The sequence below is a fragment of the Protopterus annectens genome, chromosome 1.part1 (genome assembly GCF_019279795.1).
Source record: "Protopterus annectens isolate FY-2018-M chromosome 1.part1, PAN1.0, whole genome shotgun sequence".
Taxonomy (NCBI): Eukaryota; Metazoa; Chordata; order Ceratodontiformes; family Protopteridae; genus Protopterus; species Protopterus annectens.
The window spans coordinates 1,849,017,166-1,849,042,608 of NC_056726.1; the positions used below are offsets into that span (position 1 = coordinate 1,849,017,166).

Consider the following 25,443-nt stretch of genomic DNA (forward strand, 5'->3'; position numbering starts at 1 on the left):
CTGCTTGGATGAGTAGGTCATCTAGGTAAGGGTAGATCTGAATGCCTTTTGTTCTGCAGAAGGCTACTGCTGGGAATAGGCACTTGTTGAAAACTCCTGGTGCTGTAGACAAACCAAAGGGCAAGGCAGTAAATGCATGTACCTGACCAGACACCTACAACAGCTGGAGAGGCCACAAAAGTACCTCACAAAAAGGATCCTAGGCCTTAAACACATGTCCTACATGGGCAGACTCAAGAAACTTCAGCTGTTGTCAGTCTCTTACCGTCTACTTAGAGGTGATCTCTGCTTGACTTACAAAGCCATGTCTGACCCAGCCCTACCTGAAATGCTACACCTAAAGAAATCCCAATCCCCCTGTGGCACATGCTCCAGAGATCACAACCTCATTACCACAATTAACAGAACATGCTGGAGAGACAGGTTAATCTCACAAAGAATGCCCATACTCTGGAATAAGCTTCCCATTCATGTCAAGCACAGCACCTCACTGGCTCTCTTCAAGAGAAATCTTGACGAGTAGATGGGTAACAGAATGTTCACTCCAGGGATCATTCCAGTTGCCCTACTGGATACGGGCACTGTGAACTAATATCGGGTGGCACAGTGCCTGGGCAATTTTTTGGGCTAGGCTTGTAAAAGCAATTTCATTCATCTGAGGAAATCTAAAATCGATTCTGCATTTCTTGTACATAATGCACATTTCTACATTTAAAGTTATAACTTAGTGCCACAGTAATGGGTATTATCTGTAACAAATATATTTTAGGATTTGGTTCTTTAAAAACAAACATTTCTGCCTTGAGATTCCAGGTGCTAGCCTGACCACTTGGGAAATGTCAAAGACAAAGTTAAAGCTATCAGACATGATCCACTCTTTTCAAGATGTTAAGGCACTGATGGGGCTGATAGAGAGCTTATTTTGAAGGGGTCTCCCACAGAAACCGAAGCAAACTTGGAATATCACATTCGTTTCACAACAGTCTTTTCCAGTGATGCCAACATCTTGAGAGAAATCTTGGTTAAAAATTGGGCTGTTACAAATTACGTAGTATTGAGAAACAAACAAGGTTTAATGCCCAGAATTACATTCAGAAAAGGGTCTAATATAAAATCTTTACTGGAGAGGAAAGTTAGCCCTTACATTCCCAACAGGGGCATGAGAAAATGTTGAAGGTGCCTTTATTATGAATATATAAAGACTGGCTCTTCCTTTACAATTGGTAACAATTGGTAGCATCAAATACACATTGGCAGGAAAATATGATTGCAACACCAAAGGAGTTATATACTTAGCGAAGTGCCAGCAATGTAACTCTTTCTATATAGAAAGACAGAACAGCAATTCAAGTAGAGGATATACGAGCACCAATATAGCATTAGTAGGCAGGATACAACAAATGCCTTGGCCAAGCACGTTTTGGAACAACCTAACCATTGTTTTTATTATATGGTTATTGAAAAAATGGAACCTAACTCCAGGGGGGGTCCTTGGGCATTAAGGCTTGAGGGGAGGGAGTTGCTTTGGCAATTAAATGCTAATGCATTCTCTTTCCCTGGCTTGAATGAATCTTGTTCTGTCAAGTGTATTTTAAAATTAAAATCTTTAGTAAGGTAAAGTTGTAAGAGCTTTGGGACATGTCCATATAGTAGAAAATGGGTACACATATACTTTTAGATACAAGTTTATTATTTAACAACTTTAGCAAACAAAGTTAAACTTTTTCTGTTTTACATAAAAGTGGGAGGGTGAATGAATGATGTCATCAATTTTGAATTATTTAAGTGTTGGATGTATTTGTTTTAAATGTCTGAAGAAGTTCCTTCATTGTAAGTGGATGAAAGCGCTCACAATAAATTTTAGTGTTTTTACAGTACAGGAGTGGCGGATTACTTTTGAATTTTTAACTTGTCTGTCTTGGTTGTGGCATTTTCCAGTTTGTTTTCTATAAATATAAAATAATGGGGTTTGATGCTGTCACCCTTGGCTGACCTGAGATACGTTGTAAAATGGTGACGTTCTGGTCTCTCTGAGATAGGAACTTGACATGTCTGGATAAGAAGATCCTTCAGTGCTTTCAGACTCACCACAAATCTATAAGATAAAACACTACACATTTCAGTGAAATGGTTGACTAATGTGTTTTCAGCATATAAAACCTGCAACATAAATTTCTGTGGACTATTCAAACCGTTTTTAACAGGAGATAGGCACTAGTTACAATACCATTTACCATACTGAGGGAGAACAGAAATGCCTAAAGATGCTAGCCACTTCAATATTTCATGAAGACTCACATACCATTCTAGCCAACAGAAAGATACACTAAAAATACCACTGATCAGGAATTTTTATATTCTAAATTTGCAGTTAAGCAGTAATCTAACACCAGTTAACTTCTTTTAAAAGCAAAAACCACTTCAGACTTTTGAAAGTCACCAGATGGATAGCCAACTGGCTCACAGACAGGATACGTGATTAAAGTGGGTGAATCCAGATCCAGCAAGAGGCCAGTTACTAGTGGTGTGCCACAAGGCTCTGTGCTAGGACCACTCCTGTTCAGAATATACAGTCAAGGCTAATGTGGAAGGCCTCTGGATGGCAAAGTCTGCCAATAACTGCAAGATGAAGATGGAAGGCAATCACTAAACCCACCAGTGCTGCAGATATCATTCAAGAGGGTCTAGATCAGACAAATGACTGATGCCAGAACTATGGCCAAAAACTAAATGGGAAAAATGCAGTATCATACCCTTTGGGAATTCAAATACCTCTGCAGATTACAACATCAATAGCACACCAATAACAGTAGACTCAGAGGGGAAAGACCTAGGTATACAGATAGATAGTAGCCTGAACTTTGGCCATGTGTCCACAGTGGTGAGGAAGTCCTATGTGGCACAACTTATAAGTAAAGGTATGGCATCCAGATCTAAGGAAATTATAGTCCCACTATACTCAGCCATCACTAAACCAATAATGTACTTGACTAGGCACTTACATCAGCTGGAGTGACCTCAGAGATTCCTCACAAAGAAAATACAGGGTGTAAACAACTTGTCCTATGCACACAGACTAAAAGCCTTTATTCTGTCTCCTAACAAATATTAAGGGGTGATCTATACCTAACCTACAAGGCACTCACAAATCCACATCTGCAAGTCAAACAGCATGAGAGTCACCCAATCTGGGGATCTAAACTTAATCAGTGAATCAAACAAAACATGCCGCAGGCACAGGTATATGTCTCAGAGATGGCCTTTTCTTTGGAACAGGCTTCCTATTCAGGTTAAGCAGAATTCTTCAAATGCACTTTGGATCAATGGATGCAGAATTGCAAATTCATGCTTGTGCAGCACCTATGTACCTTATGGACAGGGGCAATCTGTAAGAAACTCAAGTGACAGGCACAGAGCCATGCCATCCTCTTGCCCAAGGGGCCATAAACTGGGTAAAATTGGGTTATATTGGCTAGGCTTGTAAGGGCTCTTAAACCATTAGCCTAGTGATCTCCTATAAATGTATAAGTAGTGACTTTTAAGTAAATTTGAGATCCAATTTAGTATGCCTAAATAAAGGAATAGCACTGCTCCCCTAGTGACTCAGTATTCTTCTCAGAACTCTTAAGTGGCTGTCACCATATTAGTAGAGTTGGAGTCAGATTTCACACATAAATCATCTGATTATTAATTTAGTTCCTTCCTGTTCACTACTACTATATTCCATTTTCTGTAGTAATAATATTCATGCCAATAAATTCTTTTGTTGCTCACTGACATACCTAGCTGTCTTGCTCTGCTCCTGAATTACATCTGATCAGCTCTTTATAATTTGAAGTAGATGTAAACTGGTAGTGTGTACGAAGTGAAACAGAACTACTGTGTCCTTCTGAGATTTCAAAAAATACAGGACAAGAAATCAGAGGTAGAAAAAATGAAGCCCATTCAGTCAGCCTTCTTACAGAACACGTAGATCCACTAAAAACAATCTATGAATGACTATTTTCCAGATGAAATCCCTTGTAACTAGTTGCTTCAATACACATATACTCAACACACTTGTACCAGGGAATATCAGTTTATGAGCATACACATCTCAGTGTAAAATTTTACAAAATAATTTTCTGCAAGGGACCAAGCCCTCTACAATCCAATCCAATCCGCAATCAAAATTGTAGCTTGCTATAGATCCCCCACCATGCCCCAGGATTCCCACTCCTCATTTCTTGATATACTGGAAAATATTAGAGTACAACCTAACACCTTAATAATGGACGATTTCAACTACCCCACCATTAACTGGGAAAACTACTCGTACCAACTCTTTTGCTCAACGTTGTCTGGAATTCATAAATTCCAGCGCCTTGGATCAACTTATCCACACCCCCACCAGGGGCAGCAATATCCTAGACCTGGTCATAGGGTCATAGATTAGTACTAGGCTAACTACCCTTGTGGGCCATTTTAAGCCTAGCCAATTGCCCAACATGAGAATTAAACCCTGCACCTTGTGTCTAGTAAGGCAAAAACCTTAACCATTATGCCAACCTCTCACCCGGGCAACTGGTGTTCCACACAAGAGGTCAATTCCTCATTGGTCAGATCCAACCACAAGCTAATCACCCTAGACATCCACATCCAGCCCCCACCCCCCACCCCCATTAGGGAAACCACCATAAAAAAATTTCTCCAAAGCCAACTTCACGCTTCTTAAGACAGAAGTGGCAAACATCACGACACCCATGCAGACGGACAATAGAGGTACGACTGCTGAATCCTACACAAATGCACTTTATAAGCACTTACACGAGTGCATGGATCGTGCAATCCCTACACCAAGATGATATCCTGCAAAAAAAAAAAAAAGGAAGCCAATCTGGTGGTCCCCTGCCATAAACAAACTCTACAATAGAAGAAACTGTTGCAAAAAAGAGTAAAATCCCATGATTGGAGGAATTCCCTGGTCAGCCTCAGTAAGAAGCTCAGATCCCTCATAAAATCCTCCAAAGCTAGTTATGAAAACAAAATCGCCACTGATTCTAAAGACAACCACAAAGCATTCTACAGATATGTCAAGAATCTCAATGGCAACATTCAGATCTGCTCTGAGTTACAGCACAATGGCACTAAATATACAAAACCAACTGATATTGCCAACATCCTGGCAGATACGATCAGTGCTAACTTTACCCCCCTCTCGCCCCCTACAGGGCTCATCTCTACACCGGAAGAATGCAAAGCTCCAGTAATCACGGCTGCACAGGCAAAAACCACACTCTCCAAATCCACAAACACAGCATCCATGGGACTTGACAACATCCCAGGCTCTGTTCTACATGAACTACAGAACGAACTGGCACCCCACCTAAGTATCATGTTCAATCATAGCCTCACCTCAGGCTTTGTGCCCACTGAATGGTGCACAGCAATGGTTATCCCACTCCACAAAGGGGGAGCCACCACAGACCCCAGGAACTACCGCCCCATTAGCCTGACAAGCCTGGTCTGCAAGGCTATGGAACTTATAAACAATGTCACTGGTAATCTCCAAACTCTGGACCCCACCCAGTTCGGGTTTGTAAAAGGCAGATCATGTCTCCTAAACCTGACAGACTTCTTTGAAGTGGTTACCAAAGCCGTAGATGAGGGTAAGGTGGTTCACACAGCGTATCTAGAGCTCACCAAGGCTTTCAACACCATCCCCCATTCTGGAATTATAGATAAACTCACTAAACTAGGTATAAATCCGTATGTCACAAGATGGGTTGCCAACTGGCTCACTAACAGAAGCCACACTGTGAAAGTAGCAGAATCCAAATCCGACTTTAGACCAGTGACAAGTGGAGTACCACAGGGTTCAGTCCTGGGTCCTCTCCTGTTTGGTATCTACTTCTCTGAAGTACAGGCTAACACAGAAGGTCTTTGGCTAACGAAGCTCGCAGATGACTGCAAACAAGGAGCCATAACTGAAACTCCTAACGATGTGGACATCCTACAAAAGGGCCTCACACTGAGACAGATGCCTGGTGTCAAAGCCATGGCCTCAAGCTCATTGTCAAAAAGTGCACTGTCATCCCTTTTGGTAAAAACTCTGTAACCATGAACTACCACATAGTTGGTAGTCTACTTAACACCAAAAGTGTGATAAGAGACCTTGGGACACAAGTGGACAGTAGTCTCTCCTTTGATAATCACATTGCCACAGTAGTCAGGAAATCCATCTATGTGGCACACCCCACCACAAAAGGTTTTGCAACCAGGAAAAAAGAGGTAATTGTTCCCCAATACTCGTCACTCATTAGACCCATTATAGAATACAGTGCCCCTTTTGGTATGTACCTTACAAGACATCTACAACAACTGGAAAGGTCACAGAAATACCTCACAAAGAGGATTACCAACCTCAAACAGATGCCCTACCCAGATCGTCTCAAAAAACTCCAGCTTTACTCCATCGCATATCACCTGCTCAGAGGCGATCTCTGCCTAACATACAAAGCTATGTCAAACACAGAGCTGTTGGACATGCTCCTCTTAAAGAAATCCCAATCCCTTCGAGCTACACGCTCGAGGGACCTAAACCTTGTCATTACAATAAACAGAACATGCTGGAGGGATAGATTCCTGTCCCAGACACTTCCCATACTCTGGAACAAACTACCCATCTATGTCAAGCAAAGCTCCTCATTAGCTCTCTTCAAGTAAAATCTTGATGACTGGATGGGAGATAGGAAATTCACCCCGGGGATCACTTCTGTGGCTCTGCTCAACAGGGGCACAGGAAAATAATTTTCTTGGGTGGCGAAAGCCAGGGTACCTTTTTGGCTAGGTTTATATAGGCCCTAAGGCCAATAGCCTAGTACCTACCTATGAACAGCAATCATGTGCATGACTTCATTCCCACACTCTACTACTTTATTATTTTCATTCCAAGAGCACTGCACATTGAAGAAAGATAAATCAGTTATGGATATAAGGAACTGTATCAGTCTTTTTCTAGGACAACTTGCAATTTGGTAAAACTGCATTAAAATGAGAGGAAAAAGTAACTGCTCCTATATGAAGCAAGCACACAAAAGTGAGCAATAACTACTTCAAGCAATGATGCTTGTGCAAATGTGACTAAACCTATAAAGGATCAGGAAACTGGCTGACAGTCAGTACATATGGCTCCTTATCACAAAATACCCAATTCTGCAAGCCTCAAATGTAGAAAAAGATTATTATCTGTTATACCATTAAAGGGCTTTTGCATTGGGGCAAGCCCACATGCATCCACCCTAAAGTGGGTGCTGTACTTCCCACATTCTGCAACTTATATACTAACTCCAAGATCACAGCACCTTAGAATAGGAGGCCTCCAAGTTACCACAACAGTACAAATGTGGAATATGTACTACCACCATTCTGAAAATCACAGCTGTTGCCCTTGTGATTAATAAAAGAACACATGGTAAATACCCTTAATTCCTGTTGACATACAGCTCTCCATTATTTGCTGTAAACCACATACTACCCCTCTGACTGCTGAACTTTCTGCTGACTATTTTACAGATGCTGCTGTGCAGAGAAAAAGTCAGACATCTCCAAGGCTTAGAATTATAATAGCTGTAAAGTATGACTAGTAGCAGGTCTGGGAGCCTTGGCTTGTGTGATACACATATCTGCACTTTCTAATGCAACCAAAAATAGAGTGAGAAACCTAAAATGGTATCTTTGTGATATTACCCCAATCACCCTCCTGAAAACACAGACTGATTAGTGCTTACAGTTCTGCTGACCAGTCTTCAACTGGTGGTGTATGGGGACAGAAACCTCAAACAATCAAGGAAATATCAGGGTAAGGAATGATAAGAAAGGGTCCTAGGTGTGCTGTACCTCTGAAAATATAGTACTGCAAAAATGACAGTTGTGAATATAAAGGCCTATTAATTGATTTATCTTGTATGCCTGCTTTACATTCACTGCACACTGAAACAAGCAACCGGTTATGTCAGAAAATCTGTTGAAAATTACTCACTGCACTCACCTGATCTGCAGTTATTTCTAGATATATGCAGTTTGCAAAGCAGTTCTGCAACTATCTTTAGTTATTAGGAAGTCTGTAAATTTGGCAGCAACTGTCACTCATAGCCACAAGTGTAACATACATGTGACTATAGTTCACAGCTTGTCATTCTCTAAAGATGTAAACAACAAATAGCAGTGTCCAGTTTCTCCAAGTCATTCACCAACAACCAACAGCATTGATTTACAAGAAGCACAGATATGGCAAATATTCAGTTTTGTAGGATCAGATGCACTGCACAACTTCTTAACCTCACTCATGTTTATACTGCAGTGATACTCAGGAAGGATACTATTGTTAGGGCTACAAAGCACAGCATACAAATTGCTAAACAAACCACTGGGTCTTCAATACAACCTGTAAATCACCCCTGTGACACCAGTATTCACAATGCTAATGATTTAAATAACAAATTAAATTTTGTGAAGTGGTGAATGCAGAGGAAGCAAAAATAAAACTGCATGCCACCAGGCAAATTAATTTCAAAGTCATTAATGTGCATGGAGTCTAAGAAACTCTATGACTGTCAGAGACCAACTTTCCAGCTGCACTGCAATCTTCCTTACACAAATCCCTTCTTGCATCAGCATCTTGCTATACATCAAAAATCTACTACACTCTGCTTTAAAGGGACTCTCTGCCCCCCATTCTATTTCTTATGTGGTCCTCTCAATACCTATTTCATTCAGTTAAACTCATGCAGCCTGCTTTAAATAATAAAAGTTAAGATAAAATCAAACAATGCATTGGTTCTGTATCACATGAATCCTACAGAATAAATTAGCAATTTTGAACATTACATTGCCTTAATGAACACTACTCACAAAAAAAGTACTCAGGCTTCTTCAAATAAATTAGACCTTTGATTTGAGTTCACAGATTACCTGAATTTGTTGGGTCTCAGTTGATCGCAGCTGGTTATATTGACAATGTTTGTTTTTTTGCTAATGTTGACTTGGTTTGTTGTTACAGAGCTAATAAAGTTGTATGCTGTTTCTGTTTACTTTCTAAAGTGGAAATGTTTTAGATTTATTTTCTCTTTTCCAAAATTTGCCAAGCTTAAGGGAAAATTGAATATGCTAGAATTCCTTTGCCCCAAGTTTTTGTAATCTGGGTTGATGTATGTTGATTATACAGTACATATAAAGGTAGGGAAGTGTGGATGATGCCAGAGGGATAATCACAAGGTATGTCTTATATTTAGATATGATCACCATTGCTAGCTATAAAATGCAGCATGAATATTGCAGGCTCGACATAGTCATCCACTATAAAACAGCTCCATTTCCTGATCTTTTGGTATAGAGGGCTAAAGACCTCACTATCACTTTATCACCCTTATAGATTCATAGGAGATTACTAGGCTAATGGCTCAAGAGCACTCACAAGCCTAGCCAATTTTACCCCGACTTTACCTAAGTTTCTATCCCTAGGAGAAAGATAACAAGAGTTAGCAATCTGGGATTTGACAATTTTTACAGACTGCCTCTGTCTATAAGGGACATGGATGCCACCCCAGAAGTGAATTTGCAATATCCCATCCATTGGTCCAGACTGCACTCGAAGATGATCAGGAAAGGGCTCTGCTTCATGTGAATATAAAGCCTATTCCAGAGGAAGGACAATCTCTGGGACACATCTGTCTCTCCAGCATGATCTATTCTTGCCAGAGATGAGGTTTAGATCCTTGAAGTGGGCAACCCTTGTGCAATTAGTTTTGTGAATATGCAACACTTCCATCAGGGCTGGGTTAGGGACTGCCTTGTAGATTTGAACCAGAGTTAAACTAGCAGCTCGGGCTCCTGTAGGTGGTAGAGTAGGGGAAATGAATGATATGGTTTTAACTCTCTTCTGTTCAAGGGAGGTTAAGATGGCCTGCTGGTGTAAATGGGGTCCTGGTGTTTATTAGTGCTTAAAACACAGGCCTTTGTAGGAATATGGCAAGTTTAGGTAAGCATACTCACTGACACATAGCATGCCATGGTCTAACAGACGTATTTCAGCACAGTTGAGATAGTGCCTCCTCTATCAGGAGGTCAAATTCACCTAAACCTTGAGCATTCATGCCTTCTTTCCAGTCCGCTCCGCCATTCACTTCAGCAGTTAGAGAAGCTGAAACCCCTGGCTCGCAGGGTTAAAACTGGTCTTGTGTAGATTCCTACACAGACTGACTATGGGTAGTGCCATAAATGTTATTCATTAAAAAAAAATAAAAAATAACAGAAAAAGGGGAGAGAGAACTACAGTTTTAAGATGTTTACATACAACTAAGATATTAAGCCAAAAAAGTGAAGTGCAGTGCTAAACCCAGACTGATAAACGAACCAAGCACTGTGAAGAGGACGAACCGCACCGGACAACTTTCTTTCCAAAAAACACACTAAGATGTGTTTCTACAACTAAGATATTACTTACATACAACTAAGGACATAAAAAAGCCTGAGATATTGCAAACATAAAACCATGGTAATATGGCTGATATATTACCCTACATAAACCAAGGACATAAGTAAGTCTGAGATATTACCCCCATAAAAACGGAGGTGTTACCTACATAAAACCAAGGACCTAAGGAAGATGGAGAGGCTTTTTCTTTCCTTTGTTAGTAATAATGATGGGAATCCAATCTCAAAGCAAACTAGTTCTAAACGGTTGTCTCAAAGCAATACATTATGTAACACTGCCCAAGATTAGACCCTGCAAATACATGTCAAGCCGCACTCCACCAGGTATGCAGCTGCTAATATGACTTTTATCAGAAGAACGAGTACCCACACCATCTTAGAGGCAGTCACTTAATGCACTGCACATACTTTTGCTGATTATTGCAGGCTGGACATTTTGTCCACAACCACAGTAGGTGCTACCACTGCTGTTCTACTGGTCCTTATGGAGTGTACAATTGCACACTACACACACACTACACACACACACACACACACACACACACACACACACACACACACACACACACACACACACACACACACACACACGCACACACAATATAAGCTTTGAAAATAATCCCTATGATGATGACTACAACACATATGACTGATACAAAGAATGTGGTAAACTGTATAAGGAAGTTAATATTACCATAGATGTTCAAGTAGGCCACTGCTGCAGTAGGGTTCCCCTCACTCTATCTCCTCATACACATTTTGTACATCCAAGGTCAGAGGTAAGTGGCCATCTTCCTCCATTGTTCTCACACCTGCCATGTTTGGAAGGGCTCTAGTTTTTTCCTTGGTCTTTGGTGTATCTGGGAGGCACAGTACTTGAGAGCTTTCTTAGGTTGGGACTGCAGAAGAAAGACCATGGGGTACTTCTAAAAGAATTGTGAGTCTGTCAAGAAAGCAGCCTAATAAAGCCTTGTGATAATGTCTCCTTGGACAGAAAAGAACCAAAGTTCATGCAGGATGATGATGTTTTTACACTGGGAGCATGTTGTCATCCCTAGAAAGTGGAGTAATCTTGGCTGGGCAATGCCCCTCAACTGTCCACATTTTCACAGAATGTCCAGATTTTTGCCTAATTTTTGGTGTGTTCCTCATAAAAATTGTGTTTTTTTTTTTGGGGGGGGGGGGTTACTGGGGACTGAAGTTGCTAAATAACACACATTTGAGTTTAAGGCTTCATATCATTCAGAAAATGCATACTAATGCATAAGAGCAATAATTAAAATCTGTGCCTGATTGTGAGATTATTTCCCTCTAACATTTTTGACTTTGTTCAGATTTCTTGTGATAAGAGATTGAGAGATTTAGTTCTGGAATTCGAGCTGAACATCATCTCTCTACCTGTGCCAGAATTATTTATGATACATTCCTCAAACAATTGTCCTTTTGCAGATTTTGCCATCAAAGGACTGAATTGACAATTGCTCAGGATGAGAACTTAATTCCTAATATTGCAGCATCTAAATCAGTCACCCATGAAAGGTACAATTTTATTGTTGTAGTCACTCAATACAGTTTTTCAATAATACAAAATTTAGCTACAATCATGTCCTGCTTAGTTTAAGCTCTACTGCCTTTAATGCATAACTAAAGAACGGTTCCCCTTCAGAAGGTCGAACAGCTGAAATCTTGAAATGCATATGGCTGAAGCCATATGCTCAAATTTCAGAAGCTCGACCTTTTGAAAGGGAAAGAAAAAAAAACAAGAAAACACAAAACAGTGTTTCTGCAGGGGGGCAAGCCCCCCTGCAACCCCCACCCCCCTACTTATTTATTCTAACTCCGAGATCGCACTACAGTGCAGAAAGTGAAATCTCCTGTTCTGCGCTGTATGCCGATCCCCATTCAGAAGGTCGAGCTTCTGAAATTTTGAGCATATGGTCTCGACCATATCCGTTTCGAGATTTCAGCCATTCGACCTTCTGAAGGGGAGCCCTAAAGAATGCATACATGGCTATGTAAGTAGTTAATATAACAAAATGTGGATCTATGTTTTTTAACTGCTCAGAGATGGTATGATTTTGTATGTTTATGTTACATGGTAAGGCCACTATGCATAGTTGCCTCTTTCAAGACTCCTTAATTTGGCATGCACACATTTGCAGACTCACACCAGGGTCTGTCAGATAGATGTTTACTGTACAAATGAACAGCAGCTTAGTCATCTGCTGCTCTGTGCAGTTCCCTGAACTGGTGCCCCCTGAACTCAAAGTTGAGAAACAAAATAAAAAAAAACTGTATCAAGCTGCTTGTTACAAATGCAGCAACTGGTTTGCTTGCTACAGTTAAATCAACACACACAGTTATTCTGCAATCAGCACTTCAGCCCAATGCAGAATTGACACTCTTTCATGAAATGCAATTCCCTCTCAACTTCATAAATAATTACCAGTACTACACTCCTGCACCATCTGCCGCTGTCAATCACTTCCCCTAACAGCCTGCAACCAGGGCAGCCTTCCCCTTTCTCTCTGCCCTAGTTACAGCTCTGCTACACAAGGTAGAAAAATAACACATTTCAGGCTACATAATTCAATGCTATTAAGAACAAATATTTTGCTAGTTAAATGCATCCAGTATGTGGACTATCAGACCCTGCATTTTTTGGCCCATTACTAAAGATTACACATTTTATATGCAACATCAACTGGCTCTTCTATCTCCAACTGAGCAACTCTACAGACAGGCCAAAGACAAGGTCAGAGAATGTGGATTGCTATGGTCAGTTAAATTTGTCAGTTTTCATGTACTTATAGGACACTTTTGGATTACACGACACAAACTATAGCTCGATTCATATTTTGCTTATTGTAAAAATGACTTTCAACCAGGGACCTTCTTCTTTACATCTTTCTTGAATTCCAGTAGAAGACATTTGTAGGTACTACACTGGATGTGAACCAAGACATGCACTGATTTACATGACATCACACAAAGTTAATGCTATGATGAAGTCATAAACCTTAAAGTTAAAGAGCTGAGGACATTAATTGCATAATTTGCAGGTGATGATCCACTCATTGGCTCCTTCATTTCATTTAAATTTCTGTACAGGAGCCATCTACAGTAGAGTCACTGAGATTACTGAAGTAATATGTAACACTCTGCTCATCATATCAGTCAGACTTCTGTGGATTATAGCACTGTCTTATTATCACAATGCTTGATTTAGATGTGCACAACTTATATACTTTAGTTTCTTTACAGCAGCTATAACTAAAAACACAAAACTAAAATTCATATAAAAGAGTAAACCTCAAAGCAAGTTACAAGTGTAAATATCAAGAAAGTTTCAAAGGAAGCATTATGTTTAGGCACTACTGAGGTCAAACAAACTTTCCAGAAGGCCTCTTAAGAATGACGTAATATCTCTTTAGTATGAGCTAATCAAAAAGTAATTCTTACTTCAGAATGAAATGCCACAAGAATTTGGTACAGTCTGAGCAGATTTAAATTCTAGCATAAAATCCTTAGTACTGCAATATAAGTTATAGGTTAGTGTAGGTATAGGTAGTATATGAATAAAGAAACTATAGTCTTCACTATGATTACACCAATAGGATTTGGTCAGATGCATAATCCAAACTAGGGATTTTAATGTTTGAAATTCATGTTGTCTTATGACCTCATTATATGTTTTAATTAATGTACATGCATAATGAAACTAGCTGTGCTTGTTTTCTGGCTAATAATTCATCCTCTGCTTCTCAAAGATACAGTACAGAACTACAGTTTTATTATTTCTACACTCCAGCTCTACTCTCCTAAAAGCCCTCATTACGGTGCTGGGAAGTACAATAAAATAGTTAAATTGTACCATTCATCAATCCATAGTACATACTCGTATGCCTTCTACTTTCAGTCTGTGTGTTAAAAGCAGCTGTATAAAGACACTGCAGAATGATATATCCCTAATGCCATGCCTTGTTCTGAAATGAAGGAAAATTGTGTCCATTAGAAAGACAAAACTACTACATACATGCGGGAGCTAAGTGAGCACATATGAACAATGATGGTTTTGTACTTTGCAGTACATTTCCTGATGAGAAACATATATACCTACTCAAAATACTTCATTACTAATTATTTCTTAAAAGTACCATCAGGACCCTACTGCACTCCTATGAGTACTGCTGAATTTCTATAAATAGAACTTTGACTTCTGCAACACTTTTCACTGCCTTCTGTCTCCATGAACATGTTAGAGTAGCATATACTGGACACATTCACAGAGGTACCTGAAGTTAGTTACTAAATGGGTAATTAAAAACAGAACCTTATGGGACCTGCTGACAGTGATGGATATAGGGACCCTGATATAGAACCACTGCAGATGACTGAAAACTACTTTGTTCAAAGCTGTAGTGATCACAGAAAACTTCATCAGTGTTATCTTCAGAAATATTTTTTCAATGAAGGGCAATTATTCTATCCCCTCCAAGTAGGAAGCTTTACCTCCGGCATCCATGAACTTAATATACCCTATGCACCTTGAAGCAAGTGCAAACGCCAGCTACAGCAATTTAATTAATAGAAAGCATGTTTTAGCCATCATCTGACCATCTTGCTTCCAAGACTGTATAACGTCTGGTTTGGTTCAGCAGTATGTTTTAACTCCTGCTATGCTTGTACCTTTCTGCAAAAGGACTTATGTGGTGAAAGAAGTTTCCTGTTTTTATGTCAACCACTATTCAAAATTCCTATGGTTAAATTTAGCAGAACATTAGCTGTTCTTTGTCAACAGAGGTTGAACCTGTTCCATAGATATTTTTGTTTTGTTAATCACATAAACCCACTTGCTACAAGTTATTTGTGACTGTGATGGTGTGGCAGTGACCAATGAGCACCATGTATTATTCCAACCCAATTTTAAGACACCCTAACAAATGAGCTAGGTAAAGTAGTCTAGAGAATGCAGGACAGTAAATAAGTCTGTGATTAAAAGGCAATAAAGTGACAATAAAAAGTGTTAAGGGATTATGCAGTGGTTCACTGTTTTGTACATCCTGAATGGTATGCACATTCTAGATCAAAGACTTCCATTAATGCAAGGTATTTCCTGGAAATCTGTGAAAATTAGATTCTTTAATTCTGATTCCACAGTCTTCTTTCATGGCTCATGATCTAGAATAAATACATTAAAAAAAAGCTGCTGCTGTTTTACTTATGCGTCAAAACCAGAATGATAGACTACATCATACTGATTACAGAACATATTAATGTAATGTGAAAAGTTGCACAGATTTGTGAATGTCACTATGTGGATGATAAGGGCCATTTAAACAACAGAAAAGTATGCATGTATTTTGAAATGTCACTTTTTCTCTATGGCTTCACATAGGAACTCTACCCTGATAAACTTAGAAATAGCAGGAAAGATCTACTTCCATGATGTTAAAGAAATGATTCCCAATTCCATCTCACACAAAATAAGATTTTATTTCTGATGGAATAAGAAGCATGCGTTATTTGTAGAGTTAGCTTGCTTTTGGCAAAACTTAGCCAAGCATAAGGAAGGCATCCACAGTTCTTTTAACTAGGTTCCACAAACAGACCTCTTTGACCCAGATCCAGCTTAAATGTATTGCAATCAGACTACTGCATATCCCATGGCTTTTATGAGGAGGCTTGGCCAACCTTCAAAGACAATTTGAAATTAATGCTGTTTCTGTTCTATACAACTTTTTTCATGTTAATTAGTTAATCGGTTTGTAGCTGCATTTCTTAAAAATAGATGTCCTTTTTTAAGGCCCTCAGTAAATTGATTCTTCTTTTTTATATTGTAATGAGTTGCCACTGCTAATAATTTAACTTGGTCACAGCCCGTTCCCTACTCGTTTCCAAGACCTGATTCCCTGAACGTTTCCTCTGGCGTTTCAGTTTAGATAAATCCTTGTCAAAAACTTCACCAGATCGAAGGGCTGAGACAAGGTCATCAAATTCTCCTCCCTCTTCTGAAATGTTGCCAACTTTGTCTTTCTTCATGCGTTTTTCCTTTTCACGCTGCTCTTTTAGCTGTGAGAGAAACAAAAATATAATACATTTGTTATCAATGGAAACAGATTGACTCACATTCTGCACCGCTAGGCAACACTTAGGAGAACTTTTTTTTACACTATAGAGATTATTCACCTTGGGTCTCATTAGTCCCTACTTTAAATGGGATGTGAAGATTGCAGGTTCTGCAAAAAGTAGTAAACTCTGGTAAACATATTATATAAAAACCATATGCAATGGATAAGTGCATGTACTTATAACATTATGATGCTAATAAAAAATATGTTCATTAATTTAAGAAAGTAATTAGTTAATAAAGTCATAAAGCAAACATAATAGGAACACCTTATAGTTCATTTTCTAAATGTGCATATCAATTACTGAGGTACACAGCTTTTAAATACACCAGTATAAGTAAAACACCTAATCTGAAAGAGTGTAACATTTCACTTTTTTTCTACAGTTATTAAACCCTAAGACAGCTACACAGACAGATATGTAATGTGTTTAACTTCATCTGCTTGCTTGACTAATCTTTCCCATGGAACAGAATGAAGACAGGTGTGGCTTTGAACAGTGAAATTGCTTATGGGTGGCAGGCATGCAGAGGCTTTCTGATGGCACTGCTTTGAACATCAACGATACAGTGATAAACACACACAGCTTACACACACCCTGCCCTGATAATAGGCATCTACGATAAAGGTGAATAAGAATAATTAACTGCTTTTTCCCAGACTGGCAGATGACAGATGTATAGTGGCAGATTTAGTCACCACCAGCTTTTTATGATAAACCCAGGACATCAAAGCTTAAAGTGTTTTAACTTGCAGCCTGTTGCAGTGCAACCCTTTCAGAAGATAATTCACTGGCTAGCAGGATTAAGGAACAGGGACTGGGGATTTTGATGGAGGATCTGAATTTACCTATGGTTCAGTGTGATGATCCAGACTTTGGATGCTTAGAGGGAGGGTAAGGGTAGAGACACCTGTGAAAGAAAGTCTGGAACAAAATGTTAGGAACCAATATACGAAGAGAGAATATAAGGCACTGGGTGGACTAAAACAGTAGGCAGTAGAAGCTCAGAGATGTTAGAACCATTTAGAGATAATAATCATAACTAAATGAGGGATGATCACAAATGCCATATAAGCCTAAAATTTTAAAAGGACAAATTTTTCATATATTGACTTATAAAGTGAGGGAAACTGTATGCATGTATGTGACTGAGAAAGCAAAGACTTTGTGCAATATTATAAAAACTACAAAGTTATGCAAAAGAAAAAGAGCAAAGTAATGCTGAAAAGTATTTAAAAAATAGACACCTGTTTGGTTCTCAGAATAATAAAGAATGGCTAGAAGAAATATAACAATGGTGTTTTAAGTTTAAAGGGTAAGGGGACAGTTCAGATGGATTTCTATATGGACATTATGAGAAAAGTTGATAAAGGTTGTAAGACAGGCCAAGGCTCACATTACTTCACATCAAATACTGAAGTAATTCTGATTTCATGAGTATTAATTTTGCCCTGACATAGGAATGGTGGTCTATGCCCATCAAGGTATGTAAAAATACTAACCATTTGGAGAAATTAAACTGATTGAAGACTGGGGCACAGTACTATTTTGGTTACATAAACAAGAGACAGAATGAATCCATAAGTTACCTTACAAGTGGACCGAAAGTGGAGTAAGCTACAAACCTTTAGTGTATGGTTTATATTAGATTCTGCAGAGCAAAGAAGTAGAACGGTGTGCGAAGTAGAGAGAGTGAGGACTGGCAGGCTACAATAACAGAAGATTTTCACAGGAAGAGGAGAGTTTAGGATACCTGGACAACCAAGACCAAGTAATGTATGGGACATATTAGAAGTCTAATTTAAAGCTTTAAAGTGGATTTTTAGGTGCTGGCAATTCTCTTAAATTATTTTCAGTATCACTGGAGTCAAATGTACTACCCTGCTGACTGCAAATGGCAAAACAGATACTGATATGAAATGAAAAACTGCTTGTAGATTACCAAAGGAGTGGACAATCACTAAAACAGTGGTGTCAGACAAACTGGATTTAAATGTTTTACAGTTTTACTCAGAAAATGGATGAAAGAAGGAGTGTGTAAGTATTTACCTAAAGCTAAGCAAGTCATTTGACTTAGTGCTGCATGATAACAGAACACAGTGCAAGGAAGAAACCTGTTAGGTTTAAAACCTAAATGAATGACAAAAAAAGAGGATAAAAGACAGGGCTGCCATTTTTAAGTACACTTTGTCGCTGCAGGATAACTTCTTGGATGTGAATTGTTAACAGTTATTGTGCTGGATAATGCAAAAGAACTGAAGAGTAAATGAATTTACTTGGAGATTATGCCAATGATTGGGGAAGGCATTTATGTACAATAGGTGGGAATCTGCACTGAGATTTCAATAATAATTCTTTATTACTTTTACAATTGTTCATACACATATTTGAGCGTGATATATACACAGGTAGTTTCCAAACAATACTACAAAAAACAATCCTACAACATATGTACGCTATACACATGAATGCTTTCATTTTAACACAAGAAAAGACATCTGAAGAGTCTAGACAATAGGTATCATATCTTATAATAATTTGATTACTATTAAAGTTTACTTTATAGTATTAATATCCAAGGGTTATCCTGGGTTCCACACATTAAGCCAATATAATGTTAAAAATTTGTTCCCAGATCTTCCGATTATTTATGCTTGGTATTATCAGTGATTAGTAATTTGTGGGCTAGTATGTGTTTTATCGCTAGATTCTTAACGTTGTCCCATGAAGTTTGCGATGGATTCAACCAATTAGTTGCTATACAGAGTTTCATTAACAAAAAGATATTCATAAGTATGGTCAATTGGGATCTAGTTAGATCATTTGGGGGAATATGTAATATAGTAAATTCCCAGGAAAGCGTGGAAGTTTGATAACCCACCTTCTGCAGTTGTAGTTTCAAGGAATTCCATAGTTTATAGATACAAATTCCATAGTTTATAGATACACTTACAGCTCCAGAACATATGAAGGAGATCTGCAGTTTCATTTTTACAGTATGGGCATTTAGGAGAATTTTTAGAGTTAAATTTATGCAAGCTAAGACGCGTATAATATGTGTTATTGAGTATCATAAGTTGAGTAAAAGTTAACTTTTGGAGGGAAACTGATTTAATAGTTAAGTTAATTGCTTTTAATATTTTACTATTTTCAATCAAGGGTATTTTTTCTTTCCAATAATTTGATAAAATGACTTGAGCTTGATATTTAATTTCTTTTATTAGTTTATATGCAGATGTTATATACTTATCTTGTAGGACGGCTTGCTATAAATTTGTACATTTCGTTAAATCCTCATCGTTAATTTTTAAATCTTTAAAGTAACTTATAGATACATCTTTGATCTGTCTCAATATTATTAAGTATGATTTTGGAAGGTTCCATTCCTGTCTGACTTCATGAGCCGAATATTTCAAATAAGGGTATATATCCCGTAACGTTAAATTAATAATAAGTGGGACATTTTTTAGGTCTATTAATTGATTATTGATTCTCAGGTTTGGATTCCTATGAAAAGGTTGTAGTATCATACGGTGTTGGGTAAGATTTAATGAAGTGAAGAGATTTTGTAATAATGTGATATATATTTTAATATGCTCCATTAAAGCCAGTGATTTAAAAGTATCTTTCCTTAGAAAAGGTAATGATTTAGGATTAATTTTCAGACTCTCTACATGTTTATGATTCAATCTTAACCAGTTCGGGGACCAATTCTTGCTATGTGTATCATAATTAGCAATTCTTAAAATTCTACTGGCATTTATAATTAAGTAATATTTTTCGAAATTGGGTAATTCTAAGCCCCCTCTGCCTTTTGGGGTCATCAATTTATCATATGAAATTCTGGTTTTCCTTGGTTCCCATATAAATTTAGCAGATTCCGTGTGGATTTGTTTGAAGAACTTCTTTGGGATTAAAACCTGAGCAGATCTGAAGATATATAATAATCTGGGTAATACGTTCATTTTAATAATTGAAACATTTGCTAACGGTGGTAATTTTGGTTTATTCCATTTCCTTAGGTCAGATAAAATGTGATCCCAAATTAATTTGACATTATTAATATAAAAGTCCTTATTATCTGTAGAAAATGTGATACCTAGATAATTAATCTTTTCTTCCGATTTTACTTGCCCTACCAATGGTAAAAGCGAAAAGGGTTTCAGAGTTTTTAATGGAAATATCTTGTTTTTTTTAAGGTTTATTTTATAGTTAGATATTACTGCAAAGTTTTTGACAGCTGTTAATAATGTCTTGGTATCTGTAACTGGTGTTATACTATATACATTAAGATCATCTGCAAAAGCTGCCATAGAAATCTTGGTACTATAAAGTATTGGGGCGTTATGATATACATTTTGTTTAATATGTAAAAATAAAGGTTCCAAATATCAATTAAATAATAAAGGGGATAGAGGACAGCCTTGCTGGGTTCCATTTTTAATTTGTATTATTTTGGAGAAAATCTTGTTGATATATAAGGTAGTGTATGGATTATTGTATAATATTTGTAATGTCCTGATGAATTCTTGCGGTATGTTAAAAAATGGTAAAATATGAAATACAAATTTTATGTTCACTCTATCAAAGGCTTTTTGTGCATCAATAATGAGTGCATACAAATTTAAATTATTTTGATTGGCATAAGAAATTAACGTATGCAGAGTTAAAGTATTGTCACTAGTTTGCCTAGAAGTTAAAAAATCCGTTTGTTCATTTGAAATTATTAAATTCATTATTTTCTTCAGTCTATTAGCTAAAATGGTAGTCATAATTTTAGTATCAATATTTAAGAGTGAAATAGGTCTATAATTATCCAGGTTTTGGTGATCTGAATTTTCCTTGAGTATTAAAATAGTTTTGGATGCATTAAAATGAGGGTCATTGATTTTATTGTTAATAATATAGTTAAAAGTATATGATAGTATTTCAACAATCGTACCACTAAATGTTTTGTAAAACTCAGGAGTAAGACCATCTGGGCCCGACGCTTTGTGTGATTTCAGCTTATTGATTGTTGTTGTTATTTCTTTGGTGGAAATTGGTTTGATTAAATCTTTTTGCAAATTGTCATCTAATTTCGGAAAATTAATTTTTTGAATAAAATCATTGTTAGTCTCATTTATACATGACTCATCTAACTCACCATAAATTTGAGAGTAAATCAATTGAAAGGTATTGATAATATCTTCAGATTTTGTATAAATGTTGTCCTTGTAGAGTATTTCCGTAATTTGAGAGGGTGATTTAGATTGGTTAATAATTCTAGCTAAAGCCCTTGATGGAGTTTGAATATGATTAGCATATCTTGCAAGCATTTTGGTTTCATGAACTGCTAATCTATTATTGTGGCTCAGAAAAAGATCTTTCTGACATTGAAATAATTCCGTTTCTGTTTGTGTGTTATGATTTAGCCTTAATTCCTGATCTAACGATTTAATTTTAGCCTCTAAGATTTGTTCTTCTTTGAGCTGAATTTTTTTATAATAAGAGGCTTTTTGAAGGAAAACCCCCTTACTTGAGCTTTAGTTGCCGCCCATTCAATATCAGGTATGTGTTGTTGTTTGACTAATCGAACCAGTGAGGAATTTAGAATTTCTTGAATTTCCTTATTTCTTTCTTTTTTATTTAACAAGTTTGGATTTAAGGACCAATTATAACTCCTGTGTATTCGACTATTTCTAAGTTCTTTAGCAAAACTTAATGAAATTTTACAATGATCTGATAAATAGCGAGCATGTATAGATACTACCGGATCATAATTAATCAATGTTTCCGAAATTAAAAAAAAGTCTATTCTAGACCACATTTTGTGACAAGTTGAGTAAAATGTAAAACTATTTGTGTTAAAAAGATTGTTTACATATTTAAAAGGATCATATAATTTAAAGTCATGTTTGAGCTCACTTAATGTTGATACTACTTGATTATTAAATGACCTTTGTGGGCTTGATTTATCTAACTTAGGGTTCTGATAAGCATTCCAGTCTCCCCCTATAATTATATAATGACTAGTATATTTATTTAAAATAGGATAAAGTGATGCTAAGAATGCCTGTTGATTCTTACATGGTGCATATATGTTGAGAAGTATGATGGGTTTATCATAAAGAGTAGAAGAGAGAATCACATAGCACCACCTTCCTTCTTTATCTGTTTTAGAATCTAAAAGTTTATCTTGATATTGATTTTTTATAATTATCGCAACTCCCGCACTATTAGTTTTACCTTCCGAGGCAATAATTTCTCTTATCCATTTTTTCTTCTTTATTTCAGTCCATTGGTCATTGGTCAAATGAGTTTCCTGAAGTAATATAAAACACGCCTTAGCCTGCAGAAATAAATGAAGCAACAATTTCCTCTTTTTCAAGTTCTGGAGCCCCTTAATATTCCATGAATCTATTACCCACATTCCAATAAATTTCTTTTATGTTGGTATTCTGGAACTCGTAAATAGTGTATTAAAAGCAATTGAGTGTTAAACAGATATATTTTATGAAAGCATTCTTGAGATCCCGTCCCATACCAGTGTCTACCTACTATACCCCTGGACCAGGAATAGTATAGGTCTTTAACAAAGTTAAAAATTTTAAAATTTAGTGGTATTAACAGGTAAATATTATAGAACTTTACATATAAAAAGAATACAACATGGAATGGACCTATACACAGAACAACTATGTCTACAAAGCCTAATCTACCCATTCCCTTTAAAACACCACTATTCCTCTACACCTTTTGTCATTACAGTTAAAATAAGAGAGACAGAGCAAAACTGAACAACAAGATATACAATTATTGTCCTTTGCCTCCATAGGAACACCCTCATTTATCTAACAATAATACTTGGGACATTATTTAAACATTTGTTCTCAGATAAATGAAACCATAGTGTTCCTGAAATAACTAATGAGTTTGTTTTACCTTCGTTTATATGTGTACCTACACTTCAGCCAAGAAACCAGATTGAGACATTAACATCAGATATTTAACACTAAACAACTTAGTTCACATTGGGAAAAACTTTCTACCACCTGTAAAAAAAAATCTTAACAATTTTAGTAAATCTGAACTAGTGCAAATAGACATTTAAATATTTAGTCAGATAGGCTGAGTGGTCCTGACAGTTACCCTAAACCTGAATAAGTAACTCTTTAGAAGGTGTTTTTAAACTTAATATCAACTATACGTATGAAACATTTTATCAAATATCTATATGCCTATTTTAACATCTAGCAATTTTAAGTTTACCCTTATACTTTGATCAACTAATAATGTTGAAATGTTACCACAGAGAATTCCCAAACATCTCATAATATAAGCCCACTATTAAGTAGTACATTTAAGATATATTCCTATAACAAGGTTAATAGCAAGGATTATATATAAGGTAGATTAAACCTATATATGTAAAATATATATGTATACTAGATTAAACCTATATATGTAAAATATATATGTATACTGGTTAAAATAAAATATGTAATAACACCTTGGTAGATTAATATAATTAGTTCCCTAACCCCTCATTACTAAAAGTCTTGCAATCTCAGATCTGTTTTATATGTATAGTTATGTCATTTGTATGTTTGAACAAGTTATGTATTTAACTTGGTGTTTACTAAACATTGGGAGTAATAAGGGGCTACTGTTGTGTGTATTAAGGTAATACCAGTACTAAAAACGTTTATTATAAATAATTTTCACATTTTAACAGTCCTGGAGACTCTTCGTTGAATTTGCGACACTCCAGAGCGACTGACAGCTTCGCGAAGGGGGACCCTTTATCCCGATGGACTTCCGGAAGTGCCACATCAATAATACGCCCTCTGAAGCAGCAAAACCATTTCGGCTCCATTCGTGGGACATTTCGACATTGTGGAGGCAGTAAAACTTCAGAAATGCCACAGCGCGAGTAAATAACACCAACAGAAGATCGTACCTGTTGTAAAAAATGGCCTAGAGCAATAAAAGGACAAACAAAGCAAAGATAAGACCTTGACATGCAGTATAATGTGGATCCGACCTCGGATGCCCTGCCAGGCCCATCGGAAGTTCACTCTAGGTCTCTGAAGCAGATAAGCTTTTAAAAATCGCCAGAAAAGTCGTTTTTGCTTCTTTTTTTGTTGTAACTGAATGTCTAGTCCCATTTAATGTAAATATTAATGTATTTGGGTATTTCATTTGGAATTTTATTTGTTTTTCAATAAGAAACTTGCAATAGGGAGATAATAGCTGTCTGGCTTGCCTAATCTGCAAAGGCAGGTCCTGAGCCAAAGAAATTCTGTTGTTTTGCCACATAATAGAGCCCCCATTTTTTTAACAGTTAGTAATATCTTATTGACATCTTAAAAGTTAAGAATTTTAGCATAAACAGGTCTTTGTATGTTAGAAGCTTGTGATTCCATCAGGGCTCTGTGGGCTCGCTCTATTGTTATTTGTTGTGCAGTTACCGAGTCACTGAATAATGCTGTGAATATTTGCATGATTGATGGAATTAAATCATTGTATTGTACAGATTCCGGTATTCCACTGATGATTATATTGTTTCTCCTAGAACTCGCCTCTAGGTCAATGATTTTAGCTTGCATAGAATGAATGTCCTGCACATGTGCTTCAGATTTTTTGGCTAGCAGTGCTATTTTATCTTCATTCTCAGTAATTCTTGCATCATTTTTATCCATTCTTTCCAGAATTTGACTGCAAGAGATTCCAAATGATTGCACTTGATTAGATAGTTCTTTTTATCGCTTCTTGCATGGGAAGTAGAGCTGTTTTAATATCCTCCATGTTTGCCATTTGCTCCGGTTTATTTTTATTCCCTGGTTTTAAATGCTC

General features: G+C 37.1%; 1 protein-coding gene across 2 annotated transcripts in view; it reads right to left on the reverse strand.

Moving 5' to 3' along the window:
- Positions 1–15,950: 15,950 nt before the first annotated feature.
- Positions 15,951–25,443, reverse strand: part of DAAM2 (dishevelled associated activator of morphogenesis 2) — a 3,932,565-nt gene continuing 3,923,072 nt past the window's right edge. For both annotated transcript variants that reach the window (XM_044084849.1, XM_044084851.1), the window contains exon 25: positions 15,951–16,545. In XM_044084849.1, the coding sequence (XP_043940784.1) occupies positions 16,330–16,545 (216 nt within the window). In that variant the 3' untranslated portion in view covers positions 15,951–16,329. The remainder of the gene's footprint in view (positions 16,546–25,443) is intronic.